This window comes from Ranitomeya variabilis, chromosome 5, assembly GCF_051348905.1.
Source record: "Ranitomeya variabilis isolate aRanVar5 chromosome 5, aRanVar5.hap1, whole genome shotgun sequence".
NCBI classification, from domain to species: domain Eukaryota; kingdom Metazoa; phylum Chordata; class Amphibia; order Anura; family Dendrobatidae; genus Ranitomeya; species Ranitomeya variabilis.
The window spans coordinates 372,786,269-372,804,198 of NC_135236.1; the positions used below are offsets into that span (position 1 = coordinate 372,786,269).

General features: G+C 44.2%; 1 protein-coding gene across 1 annotated transcript in view; it reads right to left on the minus strand.

Annotated features, from left to right (window-relative positions):
- The window catches only part of ASB15 (ankyrin repeat and SOCS box containing 15), a 129,244-nt gene that overhangs the window by 36,747 nt on the left and 74,567 nt on the right, over positions 1-17,930 (minus strand). Inside the window, exon 5 of the mRNA XM_077264937.1 lies at positions 16,539-16,697. Coding sequence (XP_077121052.1) covers positions 16,539-16,697 — 159 coding nt within the window. The remainder of the gene's footprint in view (positions 1-16,538; positions 16,698-17,930) is intronic.

Below are 17,930 nucleotides of genomic sequence, written 5' to 3' on the forward strand. Positions count from 1 at the left end.
GTTGCACTTTCAACAGCCAATCAGAGCGATCGTAGCCACGTGGGGGCAAAGCCACCCCCCCTGGGCTAAAGTACCACTCCCCCTGTCCCTGCAGATCGGGCGAAATAGGAGTTAACCCTTTCACCCGATCTGCAGGGACGCGATCATTCTGTGACACAGCATATGCGTCACAGGTCGGATTGGCACCGACTTTCATGACGCATACGCTGTGTCACAGGTCGGGAAGGGGTTAAAAGACTATGAGGAATTAGACTATGATAAACTCCCCAATTCAAACAGAGTAAAAAAGAACCTCCCAAACACTTTTGTAGAGATGGACTCATCTACATCTTTAAAGAGGAAAACTCCAGGGGCTATAGGAGAGAAATACGCCACTCCTAATGATTCATCTGACGAGGTCTCAGAGATCTTCTCTCCTAATACAAGCCCCGCCAAGCCAAAACCAAAAAAAAGTAATCCAAACCCCGACAATACTCAAGGATTTGATATGAATTCTGTTGGGAAACTTCTGTCTAATTTGACAGAAAAAATGGATAAGTTTGAAAACAGCATGAATGAAAGGTTTGATAAGCAAAATAAAATGTTCAAAGAATCATTATCCCTCCTCAGCAATAGGATGGGCAAATTTGAAGATAGAATTAAAAAGATAGAGGAGAGGCCAGATAATATATCAAAAGTAAATAACGACATCATCAGAGAGATGCATAAGCTAAAGCTTAAGGTAGCAGATCTGGAAGACCGGAATCGGAGAAATAACATCAAAATTAGGGGGATTCCTGAGAATATAGGCCCAAATAAATTGGAAGAGTACACCAAGAAGTTATTCAGAAAAATAATCCCTACCCTGACTGATCAAGAACTAGAAATAGACAGAATCCACAGGTTGCGAAAACCACCCACTATTCCTAAAGATCTACCTAGAGACACGTTAATGAGAATCCATTTTTTCAAAACAAAAGAAAAAATTCAAAATTACTTTAAAGAAAATAAAAACTTCCCTGAGCCATTCGAAAAACTCAAATTATATGCCGATCTCTCCAGAGATACGATCGAAGGGAGGAAAGCTTTCCAGAATATCACCATACCTCTCAGAGACAATGAGATCTCTTATAAGTGGGGATTCCCGCTAAAATTACTAGTAAATTACAGAGGCAATGTTATCGCCCTAAACTCCCCAGAGGAAGGCAGGGACTTCTTAAAATCCATCAATATCTCATTATATTCACGACACAAAGTTCACCCTGATTCTGACAGCAAGACAGGAAAGGGTTTTGATATATTTATATTGAGTGATCTAAATGGGAAAACACCCGGGTACAATGCAATACCTTACCCTAGGATGTCTAACTATTCTATTAATCTGTTATTGTTAGTAACGAGTTTATGTATTTAATATATTGAGTTTATATTCATCAACAAAGAGGATGTTGCTCAGGAGCGAGTAACACGGACTTTTTCCCCCAACAGGTGAAGTCAGGCTCACCGCAGTGGACCACTTCAAGTGGACATTACAGTTTATTGTTTATTGTTCTTACTCTTATTTAACGTTTATAGGTTTGTTAATCCTCACAGGTTTGCTTGTACACAATGAGTCTAAAATTATTATCTTACAACTAGTGTTGAGCATTCCGATACCGCAAGTATCGGGTATCGGCCGATACTTGCGGGTATCGGAATTCCGATACCGAGATCCGATACTTTTGTGGTATCGGTATCGAAACAACATTAATGTGTAAAATTAAGAATTAAAATAAAAAATATTGCTATACTCACCTTTCCGACGCAGCCTGGACCTCACCGAGGGAACCGGGAGCCTTCTTTGCTTAAAATGCGCGCTTTTACTTCCTTCCGTGACGTCACGGCTTGTGATTGGTCGCGTGCCGCCCATGTGGCCACAACGCGACCAATCACAGCAAGCCGTGACGGAATTTTCAGGTCCTCAATGCCTAATTCTAGGCATTCAGGAATTTAAAATTACGTTCCGGCTTGTGATTGGTCGCGTCGCGGTCACATGGGCGACGCGACCAATCAAGCCGTGACGTCACGGGAGGCAGGAGACGCGCGCATTTTTAAAATTACGTCACGGCTTGTGATTGGTTGCGTGCCGCCCATGTGACCGCGACGCGACCCATCACAGCAAGCCGTGACGTAATTTCAGGTCCTCAATGCAGAAATAGGCATCAGGACCTGAAATTATGTCACGGCTTGCTGTGATTGGTCGCGTTGCGGTTACATGGGCGGCACGCAACCAATCACAAGCCGTGACGTAATTTTAAAAATGCGCGCGTCGGAGAGGTGAGTATAGCAATATTTTTTATTTTAATTCTTTATTTTACACATTAATATGGATCCCAGGGCCTGAAGGAGAGTTCCATCAGGAATACCGTCCGATACTTGAGTCCTATTGACTTGTATTGGTATCGGTATCGGATTAGATCCGATACTTTGCCGGTATCGGCCGATACTTTCTGATACCGATACTTTCAAGTATCGGACGGTATCGCTCAACACTACTTACAACGTAAGAGGTTTAAATAGCCCACACAAAAGACACACCCTTTGGAGAGAACTAATTAAAAGCCATGCCGAAATAATTTGTATACAGGAATCCAAATTCAAACACACAGATAACCCAAAATTTTTGCATAAAAACTTCCCATATATCTACAAGTCTGACAACACAAAAAAGAAAGCCGGCGTGGTCACCATCATCAAAGGAACTATCTCATTTGAATTTCTGGAGGAGATCAAAGATGCTAAAGGGAGATTTCATATTCTTGTTTGTTCTCTGAATGACCAGATTTGCACAATTGTTAATATCTACGCCCCCAACACGGGTCAAATAGGTTTCCTGAACAAAGTAAATAAAAAAGTCATGTCAGTCAAGAGAGGTGCCATGATTTGGTTAGGAGACTTTAATATGGTTCCGAATGCAAATATGGATTCCTCCAACCCAAATAGATACAGACCACACACTTTAGACAATTGGATACATCAAAACGAATTATTTGACATCTTTCGGTGCCTAAACACCACTTCAATTGAATTCTCCCATTTCTCTGACCCTCATCAATCAGCGTCAAAAATTGACTTAATCTTATCAGATATCTTTACGCTCCCCAAAATCCATAGAATTACTATAGAAAGGAAAACCTTCTCGGATCACTCCCCAATTTCAGCGGAAATTCAAATTGGCCACACGATTAATAAAAATCCACTATGGAAATGTGACGCTAATCTATTACACAACCCTGATCACAGATCAATAATAGAAAAATCATTAACAAATTATTTCACAGAAAATTCACCTACTGAAACAACCCCATTCACCCATTGGTGCGCCCATAAAGCGGTCATAAGGGGCATCATGATCCAAATCTCTGCAAAAAGGAAAAGAATGTTTAGGATCCAGATTGAGGATATTCAAAATAAAATAAAAGATAAAGAAAGCGAACAACTAAATTCAAACCCTCCATCTACTCAAATTAAAACAGAGCTACTAAAACTCAGGCAGGAGCTCAAGAAAATCATATTTTCATCATACCACACCATGGTCAAAATTTCCAAAATGAAGCAGTATTCCTCAATTAATAAGCCAACGCGATACATGACTAACAGAATAAAAAAAAAAAAAAAAGTAAACAGGATCACCAAAATACAAACTCAAAATGGTACAACAGTATCTCATCCCCAAGATATAGCCAACTCCTTCGCAGATTATTACAGCAAATTGTATAATTTACATTCCCAACCTTCCACCCCACATCCCAATATTTCTGACATCGAAAAATTTCTGACCTCAATTGACCTTCCAAAATTGACCCACGACGATTTAGAAAACCTAACTTCCCCATTCTCCCAAGAAGAAATCGAAAAAACTATCCTCCAACTCAAGGACTTTAAATCGCCAGGCCCAGATGGTTTCGGAAACGAATATTATAAAACTTTCACTAAATTACTCTCCCCACATCTACAAAATCTTTTTAATATAGCTAGTTCCTCAGGTAATTTCCCAGCAGAAATGTTAGAATCGACAATTATTTTGATCCCCAAACACAATTCCGACTTAACCCTTGTTAATAATTACAGGCCAATTTCCCTACTTAATACAGATCTGAAGATTTACTCCAAGCTAATAGCAAATAGGCTCAAATGCTATTTGCCGTCATTGATTCATGGGGACCAGATGGGTTTTATTACGGGTCGTCAAGCGCCAGATGGCGCTAGAAGACTTATTAACTCAATCAAATTGATTCATTCCTCTAAAGTGCCAACGGTAATTATAACTCTAGACACCGAAAAGGCTTTTGACTGACTAAACTGGCTTTACTTAACATCAGTTTTACGGAAATTTGGGTGTAACGAAAAATATATCAACAGCGTCATGGCACTCTATTCAAGGCCAAAAGCTAAAATTTATGCAAACAATTATTCCTCTACACCATTTGATATTTCAAATGGTACAAGACAAGGTTGCCCCTTATCTCCGCTTCTTTTCATTTTATCAATGGAACCACTGGCGCAATCAATTAGGCAAAATAATAACATAAAAGGTTTAGAAACGCGAACACGTCATTACAAGATCGGGCTTTTTGCTGACGACCTGATGTTTACCCTGACGGATCCCTATGAGTCAATTTCTGAGCTACAAAAAACCCTTCAAATTTTTTCAAATATTACCTTCTTCAAGATAAATGAAACTAAATCAAAAATATTGCCATTTTACTTGACGGAATCAGAAACAAAGAAAATTGAGGACATAGCTTCATTAAGTTGGTCAGAAGGAGACTTAGACTATCTAGGTACAATCATCTCAAAAAACTTAGACACAATAATGAAGAAAAATCTGGACAAACTCTTGGAGACTATAAACAAGGACCAAAATTTCCTCGGCACCAAAGATCTCTCATGGTGGGGCAAAGTATTGGCAATAAAAACTTTTATCGTCCCAAAAATTTCTTATATATTGAGAACACTCCCCCTAAAAGTCAACACTTCCTACCTGACTAGTATTCAATCCACAATTAATCTGTTTATTGGAATAAAAAAAGGGCCCGCATTCCCACAAACATTTTATATAAATGCAAGGAATTTGGGGGCACAGGCCTACCAAACATAACTGCTTTATATTTAATAATTTAATAAAACAAAGCCAGTACTGGTTTATGCAAGAAGACTCTCCGAACTGGCTTGATCTTGAAATTGCACATAACCATAATAAATCACCTAAAGAATTGGTTTTTCACCATATTCTAAACAGACCTTGTAATGCCTACGCTCATCACCCTATCTTTTCTCCCATTATATACGCCTGGGACAAACTGTCTAAACGAAAGAGAGGATCCAACAGGAAAATCCTTCTTCACAACACCCCTATAGAGATTATCATGCTTATCCAAAATATTAACCCCTCTCCCATATGGAGAGACAATGGGATCAAAAAATTAAATCATATCCACGATGGGGTTAAATTTCTCAGCTTCAGCTCTGTAAAACAAAAATTTAAAATTCCCTCCTCAGCCTTTTTCCCTTATTTGGCACTGAAGGACCAAGCTCAAAACTTCATCACAAACAAACCAAAAATATCTGAAGCAATTATTAAATTATTAAAAACCCCAAACATCATCTATTTTGGAGCAACAAGCAAATATATCGGTGGTTTAACAATGATACACAATTTAATAAGTTATCTCACATGACAAAATGGGAAAGGGATCTGAATACAACGTTCACTCCAGAACAGTGGGAAAATGCGATCCACTTTACTTACGCCTCAAACATCTGCATGACATTGAAAGAGGCCTACTATAAAATCATCACAAGATGGTACTATACTCCGGTTCGCCTCTCTCATCTACCGTCAGGAGGATCTCCATTGTGCTGGAGAGAATGTGGAGAACACGGAAGTTTGCTACATGTGTTTTGGACATGCGTCCAGGTGAAACCCTTATGGAGACAGGCCATAAAATTAATCAATAAACTATTAACAGACAACACTATAGTCACCCCTGCAATGGCCTTGTTGTCATTGAACTGGGAAAGCACTGACACAAATGTGAGATCTATTATAATTCACATCTGTCACGTAGTTAAACAAATTATAGCCTTCCATTGGAAAAATCCGATCTTACCGGCCTTTACCGAAATTATAGACCAAATTAACCTACATAAAACATATGAAGAAAACTTCGCAATAGCAAACAATTATTATAACAAATATGATAGGAAATGGAAGAAGTGGGTTGAGGTAGACTCCAACTTATCGCATTAAAAGAAAAGATGGTGGTTACCGCATACCTGTGAGGATAAAATATGTTAATCTGTTAAAATTGTTAATAACTATCAAATTCTGTTATGCCTGGACAGTGTGTCCACAAAGTTGTACTTACCTTTTCCCCAGGGCCGGTTTTAGACAATGTGGGGCCCTAGGCAAAAGTTTAAAATGAGGCCCCCAATGCTCACATATTGCACCATGACTCTCAAACATTTTGGTTGTATTGACATGAGCTGAGTTCAGGCCGTTCAATGTGTGTGATCTACAATATTGAAGTTGTTTGGCTCTTGTTTCTCGGCCTCTTTACACCGGCTAATGAAGAACGATGGGGACAGAACACTAGTAGATTAATCTGTCCCCATATAGTTTCATGTTATAAGCAGGAGGGCTGGAAAGTTGGAGTCAGTGTCCATTTTGGTGTAGTTGGTATCAAATGGACAGACTCTGTCTCCTTAAATACATTATATAATACATTGGGTGCAGGATGTGCTGTAATTTTTTCATAATAATGTGGGAAAGTTATGAAATGTCCTATAAATGAGCATTTTGCTCATTTGTTGCACGATTGCCAACATGTTTATATATATATATATATATATATATATGAATGAACTCTCGTCTGTTCTTCAGCCAGTATTTAAAAATGTGCATGACACACAAACACACACACACACACCACACTCACACGCTATCACTGTGTGTCTATACCCAGCCATCTACATATACTAACATATATTCAAGTTAGAGTAATGCAAAAAATGTATATATATACACACATACACATACCTACACGGCACATGCTTATACACACACACACATGGCACGCACTTATACACACATACACATACATGGCACACTTATACGCACACGGCATTCACTTGTATACACACACACATACATGGCATGTACTTATACACAAACATGCATGGCACATACATACATGTAAATGGCACGCACTTATACACATACATGGCATGCATTTATTCACACACATACATACAAACATGGCACACATTTATACATACATACATACATACATGACATGCATGTATATACACACATGGCACGCACTTATATACACACACATGGCACGCACTTACAGTATATACACACACACGGCACACACTTATATACACACACATGGCACGCACTTACAGTATATACACACACATGGCACGCACTTATATACACACACATGGCACGCACTTACAGTATATACCCACACATGGCACGCACTTACAGTATATACACACACATGGCACGCACTTATATACACACACATGGCACGCACTTACAGTATATACACACACACGGCACACACTTATATACACACACATGGCACGCACTTATATACACACACATGGCACGCACTTACAGTATATACACACACACGGCACGCACTTATATACACACACACATGGCACGCACTTACAGTATATACACACACATGGCACGCACTTACAGTATATACCCACACATGGCACGCACTTACAGTATATACACACACATGGCACGCACTTACAGTATATACACACACATGGCACGCACTTATATACACACACATGGCACTCACTTACAGTATATACACACACACGGCACACACTTATATACACACACATGGCACGCACTTATATACACACACATGGCACGCACTTACAGTATATACACACACACGGCACGCACTTATATACACACACACATGGCACGCACTTACAGTATATACACACACACGGCACGCACTTATATACACACACACATGGCACGCACTTACAGTATATACCCACACATGGCACGCACTTATATACACACACATGGCACGCACTTACAGTATATACCCACACACGGCACACACTTATATACACACACATGGCACGCACTTACAGTATATACACACACACGGCACGCACTTATATACACACACATGGCACGCACTTACAGTATATACACACACACGGCACACACTTATATACACACACATGGCACGCACTTACAGTATATATACACACACGGCACACACTTATATACACACACATGGCACGCACTTACAGTATATACACACACATGGCACGCACTTATATACATACACGGCACACACTTATATACACACATACACCTACACACACATACACACAGATGCAGCACAACAAATGCTCATTTGATACATGTGATTCACATAAACACACACACAGCTCACAGACAGCACACACTATACACTGCACACACCTCAGATACATGCTTTATGCTGGAGGGAATGAGATGTTCCACACTATCAGCTGCAGCCCTCCTGCTCCCAGCAGCACTGTCCCAGCAGACACCTCCCTGCCCTCTCCTCTGCTGGGACTGCCGACAAGAGCAGGAGGAGCTGACAGCAGCACAGGAGCCATCATCACCAGAAGCAGCACACACAGTGGGACGGTGCTCTACTACTTATCTGCCAGCTCAGGTTGGTAGCTGCCATCTCTAGCTCCCCCTCAGAGGCTCCGTGCAGGAGCTGACAGAAGGACAGGAGCAGCTCACACAGTGCTGCACTGCTTACCTCACAGCTCAGGTTGGTAGCTGCCATCTCTAGCTCCCCCTCAGAGGCCCCGTGCAGGAGGGCAGGAGCACTGGCCAATGAGCGCTTCTATCACTCTGATGGGGGAGGTTCAGTGGCCGCTGCTCCTGTGCTTCATTGCGCGCTCCTTTTTCACTGCAGAAACATCCAGACAGTCCCTGAGTACATGGCCTGTGGTGACATCACGGTCACATGGCAGGTCACCTGATCGTGATGTCACTACAGGTCCTTAACCAGTCTCTACATCGGAAGCTTCACTGATAATGCTATTATTATCAGTGAAGCGTCTGCTGTAGATGCTGGGGGCCCCCAAGGGGCTGGGGGCCCCCAAGGGAGTGGGGGCCCCAGGCAGCTGCCTAGTCTGCCTGGCCCTAACGCCGGCCCTGCTTTTCCCGGTCCCATTTCCCTTACCTCCCTCCCTCTCCTTACCCTTATTACCCTTATTACTCTACAACGTGCACAAATGGACAGCGACATTTTTTTCCTATCTACATGCAAAAAGGAGAATCTAATTCCCAAAGGACTCTGGATTACAAACCCAATTCTTCATACCTACAACACCCATTATGCACAGAACCTGTGTCACAGGACTTCTGAGAGATTAAGGAATCATCTTTTGCAACTATATGAGGGAAGCAAACAGACAACTTATGGACACACGCTACTACAAAAAGTTGGAGTCAGATCCTACACAGGACTATTACAAGGAACTAAACAAGTTAGTATCTTGTCTGCCCGACGTATCCATAAGAGCCAATGACCTGATACCAGAAAGTCCAAGAACAGGGACATTCTACATGCTTCCCAAAATCCACAAATCTGGAAACCCAGGAAGACCAATTATTTCATGTGTGGGCACCCTTACTGAGCAGGTATCTGGATGGGTAGAGGGTGTTCTTAAACCCTTGGTAAAGGACACACCCAGCTTCATTCGGGACACAACTGACCTATTGAATAAACTATCAGCAATAGGTCCTCTACCAGAAGGAACCATCCTGGCCACCATGGATGTGGAATCTTTGTACTCCAATATCCCACACCAGGATGGATTAAATGCCTGCAAATTCTTCCTGGAAAACACAGGGACTGATGCAAATTCTGTGGTGAAACTTATCAAATTCATCCTCACCCACAATTACTTTGAGTTTGACAAGAAGATCTATCTACAGGAGACTGGCACAGCAATGGGAAGTAAAATGGCCCCACAGTATGCAAATCTTTTCATGGCCAAGCTTGAAAGCGACTTTTTGTCCTCATGTCCCATCAGGCCTCTGGCGTACTACCGCTACATTGATGATGATGACATTTTAATCATCTGGACGGAGTCTGAACCACAGCTAAAGTCGTTCCATGAACAGTTTAATCAATTTCATCCCACCATCAACTTGACACTCAACTACTCCTGCACTGAAATTAACTTTTTGGACATCATCATTAAGCTGCAAAACAATAAAATAGAGACATCACTGTATCAGAAGCCAATCGACCGTCCAACATACCTTAAATGGGACAGTTTCCATCCAAAACACATAAAAAACTCCATTGTCTACAGCCAAGCCATCAGATACAATCGTATATGTTCCAACCCAATGGATAGGGATGAACACCTTGGTCGCCTCAGAAAGACCTTTTTGAATCAGGGCTACCATCCAAGAACAATTGAAAATCAGATCACAAGAGCCACCAGAATATCAAGGAATCACCTGCTACATTACAAAACTAAAGAAGAAAATAACCGGGTACCTCTAGTAGTTACCTACAATCCAAATCTGGAGGCGCTAAGGGGAGCTGCACGGAAATTACAACCTTTACTGCAAAAAGATGCCCGATTACAAGCAATTTTTCCAGACCCCCCACTACTGTGTTTTAGGCAGCCCCCAAATCTAAGAAGCATCATTGTCAAGAGCTCCCTGTCCTCTCCAACAGCTGCAGGTACCTTTCCTTGCAACCAGAAAAAAAGTAAAACCTGTCCATTTATAATGACCACGGACAAGATAAAGATCCCCAAATCACATCAGGACTACAAGATACCAGGTACATTCAGCTGCGTCACTTCTAATGTGGTGTACCTAATTATTTGTACTAAATGTCCAACTGCGGGCAGGGGCGTAACTACCGCGGTCGCAGCGGTCGCCATTGCGACCGGGCCCCGCAGGTCAGGGGCCCCGGGCCGGCAGGTCTGAGCAGGGCCAGGCTGGCCATCGGGCACTTCTGGCAAATGCCAGAAGAGCCGATGCCAGTAGTGGGCCGCTGCACTGTTCCTCCCCCGGAACCCCCCCCAGTGCCGCCGCCGCCGCCGCATTTAACTATACCGGCGTCTATGACACCGGTATAGTTCAATGCAATGATGGGAGGAGAGAGCGTCACCTGACGCTTCCTCTCCCATCATTCCCCGCTCTGCCTCTGACAGTACACTGCGGGTGCGCGATGACGTCATATCATCGCGCACCTGCAGTGTCCTGGGCAGACTGCAGCCGCCAGGAGCAGCGCGGGCAAAAGGAAAGGTGAGGAGAGTTTTTTTTTTTTTTTCTTTTTAACCGGACTGTGGGGCCATTATCGGGGGGGGGGGGGATGAGATGTGGGCTGTGCTCTATATATCCCTGTGCGGGCTCTGCTGTATATACCCCTGTGGGGGCTGTGCTGTATATATCCCTGTGCGGGCTCTGCTGTATATATCCCTGTGCGGGCTCTGCTGTATATACCCCTGTGGGGGCTGTGCTGTATATATCCCTGTGCGGGCTCTGCTGTATATATCCCTGTGCGGGCTCTGCTGTATATACCACTGTGCGGGCTCTGCTGTATATACCACTGTGCGGGCTGTGCTGTATATACCACTGTGCGGGCTGTGCTGTATATACCACTGTGCGGGCTCTGCTGGATATACCACTGTGCGGGCTGTGCTCTATATATCCCTGTGCGGGCTCTGCTGTATATACCACTGTGCGGGCTGTGCTGGATATACCACTGTGCGGGCTGTGCTGGATATACCACTGTGCGGGCTCTGCTGTATATACCACTGTGCGGGCTCTGCTGTATATACCACTGTGCGGGCTCTGCTGTATATACCACTGTGCGGGCTGTGCTGGATATACCACTGTGAGGGCTGTGCTGGATATACCCCCTGTGCTGGCTGTGCTGTATATACCCCTGTGCTGGCTGTGCTGTATATACCCCTGTGCGGGCTGTGCTGTATATACCCCTGTGCGGGCTGTGCTGTATATACCCCTGTGCGGGCTGTGCTGTATATACCCCTGTGCGGGCTGTGCTGGATATACCACTGTGAGGGCTGTGCTGGATATACCACTGTGCGGGCTCTGCTGTATATACCACTGTGCGGGCTGTGCTGGATATACCACTGTGAGGGCTGTGCTGGATATACCCCCTGTGCTGGCTGTGCTGTATATACCCCTGTGCTGGCTGTGCTGTATATACCCCTGTGCGGGCTGTGCTGTATATACCCCTGTGCGGGCTGTGCTGTATATACCCCTGTGCGGGCTGTGCTGTATATACCCCTGTGCGGGCTGTGCTGGATATACCACTGTGAGGGCTGTGCTGGATATACCACTGTGCGGTCTGTGCTGGATATACCACTGTGCGGTCTGTGCTGGATATACCACTGTGCGGTCTGTGCTGGATATACCACTGTGCGGTCTGTGCTGGATATACCACTGTGCGGGCTGTGCTGGATATACCACTGTGCGGGCTGTGCTGGATATACCACTGTGCGGGCTGTGCTGGCACCCAACACCATGTTGCAGTGCAGGAGATTCCTGCAACAGTCCGAGGCGTATCTAGGGGAAGCAGGGCAGGGGAAGGTGGGGGGGGTTGTGGGGGCGGGGGAAGGTGGGGGGGGGGGGTAGGGGGGGGGCCCCATTTGGAAGTTCGCACCGGGGCCCATAACTTTGTAGTTACGCCACTGACTGCGGGTCTGTATGTAGGGGAGACAGGGCAGAAACTGAGAACAAGGATGAACTCTCATCGCCATACAATAAGAGAAAAAAGAATGGATATACCTGTGGCAAAACATTTCTGTCTCCCAAATCATAACATTATGGACATGAAATTACTAGTATTAAAGGGTAACTTCAAATCGCAGAAAGACAGGAGAGTCTGGGAATATAAACTGATGACGACCTTTGACACTCTAAATGCAGGAATGAATGTGTCACACGGATTTATGTCTTTTTACATCAACTAACTACAACTAAGGAACTTGCCCATCAGACCATGTGGGGTCATCAAACAGAGACCCTAATCACAGGACAATAAAACAATCCTTATCTAAGAATTGGCCCAATATTTATGGACGTAACTGTTTATCACCCATGGTAATTCTGCTTCATGTCACCTGGCTTATCCATGGTTTTTTTCCCCTCTCCCTTTTTTTTTCCATACTATGTTGTGCATAAATATGTGATTCTTCAGAATTTGTTTTAGTCTTTGCCTGATGAAGAGACATATGTAGTCTCGAAAGCTTGCAATTTGTTACCATTAGTGTTGAGCGATACCGTCCGATACTTGAAAGTATCGGTATCGGAAAGTATCGGCCGATACCGTCACAGTATCGGAATCCAATCCGATACCGATACCCGATACCAATACAAGTCAATGGGACTCATGTATCGGACGGTATCCCTGATGGTTCCCAGGGTCTGAAGGAGAGGAAACTCTCCTTCAGGCCCTGGGAACCATATAAATGTGTAAAAGAAAGAATTAAAATAAAAAATATCGCTATACTCACCTGTCCGACGCAGCCGGGACTTCAGCGAGGGAACCGGCAGCGTTGTTTGTTTAAAAATCGCGCTATTACTTGGTTACGTGAATTCCCGGCTTGTGATTGGTCAGGTCGGCCATGTTGCCGGGACGCGGACCAATCACAGCAAGCCGTGACGAAATTACGTCACGGCTTGCTGTGATTGGTCCGCGTCCCGGCAATATGGCCGCCCTGACCAATCACAAGCCGGGACGTCACGGGAGGCTGGACACGCGCTCATTTTAAAATGGGCGCGTGTCCAGCCTCCCGTGACGTCACGGCTTGTGATTGGTTGCGCCGCGATCAACCAATCACAAGCCGGGAGGCTGGACGCGCTCATTTTGAAATGGGCGCGTGTCCAGCCTCCCGTGACGTCACGGCTTGTGATTGGTTGCGCCGCAATCAACCAATCACAAGCCGGGAGGCTGGACGCGCTCATTTTGAAATGGGCGCGTGTCCAGCCTCCCGTGACGTCACGGCTTGTGATTGGTTGCGCCGCGATCAACCAATCACAAGCCGGGAGGCTGGACGCGCTCATTTTGAAATGGGCGCGTGTCCAGCCTCCCGGCTTGTGATTGGTTGACCGCGACGCAACCAATCACAAGCCGTGACGTCACGGGAGGCTGGACACGCGCCCTTTTTAAAATGAGCGCGTTTCCAGCCTCCCGTGACGTCACGGCTTGTGATTGGTTAATGGCGGCCATGTTGCCGGGACGCGGACCAATCACAGCAAGCCGTGACGTAATTTCGTCACGGCTTGCTGTGATTGGTCCGCGGCCCGGCAACATGGCCGCCCTGACCAATCACAAGCCGGGACTTCGCGTAACCATGTAAAAGCGGGAATTTTAAACAAACAACGCTGCCGGTTCCTGCGCTGAGGTCCCGGCTGCGTCGGACAGGTGAGTATAGCGATATTTTTTATTTTAATTCTCTATTTTACACATTTTAACATTAATGTTGTTCCGATACCCGATACCCGATACCACAAGAGTATCGGAATCCCGGTATCGGAATTCCGATACAGCAAGTATCGGCCGATACCCGATACTTGCAGCATCGGAATGCTCAACACTAGTTACCATCTTTTCAGTTAGCCATTAAAAGGTATCAACCACTGAGGACTCTCAATTCTAAATATTTTTCTATCTACTGGCTAACACGGTACCAAGATATATTTCCTTCCTTATTCCCTTGAGAGCTGATTATATGACTATCTTCGCATGTTAATACTAAATTTCAAAAGATACAATAAAAATTATTTGAAAAGAGATTTGTGTGCTTAGACAACTTTGACAAAGGTTTCAAACCTTAATTAGCCTGTTAGGGCTATGGCTTGTACACTATCATCATTAGGAAAGACCAGGTCATGCAAATTACCCAGCTTTATAAAAATCCATCCTTTTCTAACCTTGTGCCAAAAAACTGCAGCCATGGGTTCTTCTAAGCAGCTGCCTAGCACTCTGAAAATGAAAATGGTTGAGGCCCATATAGCAGGAGAAGGCTAAAAGAAGATAGCTAAGCATTTTAAAGTTGCCCTTTCCTCAGTTCGAAATGTAATTAAGAAATGGCAGTTATCGGGGTGTAGCCTAGCCAGCGATGTGAGCGGTCGCAGCTTAGAGCTCTCCCGCCTGCAAAACGGCTTGTGGGCTGAGACCGCTGCATTGCTGAGCCCACTTAACACCGGAGCCAGCTTGAGGAATACCTCTAGACCACGAGGGTGTAACCGGAGCTGTGCAGGACGCAGCTATGACCCGCAGAGGGCAGCGGGATGCCGGCAATGCTAAGGGCGGCAGGCTCCAAGATGGCGCCGAGGCGCTGGAGGACGTGGCACAGGAGAATGCGGCCTGTCTCAGAAGGATGGCGGCGGCCCGCCATGAAAGGTTTGCGCAGCTGGAGGAGGGAGCAGTCCGTGCGTGAGCAAGGGGAGTTGGAGACAGGGGCAGAAGAGGATGAGGAAGATCAGGAGCAGGTCCGGGAAGAGCCCATGGTGGGGAATAATAGTGAGCCATGCATACCAGGATAGGGATGAGGGGACAATGCATACCCGGCTTATACTCGAGTGAGGGGGTCACTGATGGGCGGGATTAGTGATGTGCTTCTGGCAAGCATGAGTTAATTGCCGCTGTCAGAGATTGACAGCGGCATTTAACTAGTTAACAGCTGCGGTAAGATGTCACCTGTCATGTGCCCGGAAAAATGCAGGCTCAGCACTGGAGTCCGACATGGGCGTACTATTACACCCAACGTTGGAAAGGGGTTAAATCATAAATTAAGCATGGTTTATCACATCTTTGGGAATCTGAGTTCAAATTCACACGCACGCCTGATTACTGCCACACCTGTTCTCAATCAAGAAATCACTTAAACAGGATCTGCCTCACCAAAAGGTCCTCAAAAGCTAGACATCATGCCACGATCCAAATAAATTTTGGAACAAATGAGAAACAAAGTAATTGGAAAAGTTTATAAAGCCATACCTCAAGCTATGAGATCCCGCAAACCACAGTGAGAGGCATTATACACAAATGGCAAAAACATGGAACAGTGGTGAACCTTTCCAGGAGTGGCTGGCTGTATAAAATTACCCCAAGAGTGCAAGTGCTAATAAAACTCGAATGTAGAAAGGAGAGGAGCTGACACATGATATCTCATCTGCTCTTTTCATTACTTTCATTTTTGGGACTGTATCTTCTTTATGGAAGTGAGCATGGCAACTCAATGAAAAATACAGAAGTGGTGACGTGTTTCTGTTATACTTTTTTCTTTGATTGTTCCACTACTGATTTTAACTTACAAATACTGATGTAATATACTCACCAAATTCTGAATGCGTGAACGTGGCCTAAAAGTATCTATTTGGGTACATAACAGGGTAGTAATTGCAATTGCAAAATATGTAAGACAGTGAAGGATCAATAAAAGACAAAGCTTGTAAAAATATAAGGGCAAAGCAATACCTATAAGAAGAGGAGACTCCCCCCTGCGATTTTTGGTGTTTGGCCAAACACCCTTCTCTAGAAGAGCTTTCACATTTTCAACCAATCCAGACTTCGTAGCAAGGGTCAGTGGTGTCTCCCCATCATTCGTCCTCTGTTCACACTGTGTTTTATGTATAGCTGTAGGAATTTAATAATATCACAAATTAGTAGGCTATTAAAGCTATGACACAAAAGTGGAAAGCCGCTATACACATTAGATTTCACTGGTACTGGCTGACCACCTGATGTGTAAGAAGATCTCCTGACCATTCCCACACTTGTGATGTTAGGGTGATAAGGATTGAGGAGTTTGAATTTAATCACGAGATTATTTAGTTCTCGTGGTAGTAAGCTGCAGTCAGGGTGTCAGTCAGCACCTTTCTCCCCTATTCCTAATGGAAACATATGAACGCTCGCTGCTGCTTTCCGTGAGGTAAAACATTTTCCTGCCTGTTTTATCACAGGAGCGAGTGTTTCTGCTGTGTCTCCAGCACTCTGAGCTCATTATAAATCAAGTCAGTAAAGTAGGAGCTTTGACTGTTGCTGAGCAACAGAAACACTTGCTCATGTGATAAAAGAGGCAGAGAAATGTTTTACCTCACAGAGCGTAGCAGCCACTGCTATGTCATATGTATACGGTAATTACTTATTCTTCTCACCTGTCCAGGAGATGTGGTATGGTCAAACCATGTTCCTGTACGATCAAACACATTCATTACACAGTACACAGCAGGGGCACATTTTATTAAGATTATCTCAGGACAGGAACATTTTATTTAAACACATCCAATTGCGGATGTTATTATTAATCTACGATCTGTTGATTAAAATATACTTTGTTTTTTCTTACTATGTGCTTAAAACCTAAAAGGCAGGTAGTTGCTAACAGAGGCAACTACCTGCCTGTTCAACTCGGCGCAGGCACAGAGTGGCTGTTGGCGATTCAGTTGCTCCACATCACTAGAGCAGCTCTTCATCTTTTGGGTTGCTCTATGGATGAGGCAGGACAGCAGGCATTATGTTGATTGAGAGACGGCTTCCAGCAGTTAGACAGCAGGGTGCCAGCTTTTAACCAGTATGATATCGACAGTCACACCCCGTCAACAGAGCAGAGCATATGAGAAGGAATAGTTCTGTTGACGTGATTTCAGTGGAGGCTGCTGAATAGCTGACGGCTCTGTGCTGGTAGAGATCAATGCTGGGCACAACAGACAGATAGTAAGCAACTACCTGTCTGTTAGTTCTCTGGCCCATAGTTAAAAATGTATTAGTTCTGGATAACACTATTAAAGGGGTATTCCCTTCTCCAAGATCCTATCCCAATATATAATGAGTAACAATAATACCAGTCGGTGATTTGTTTTGTTCAAG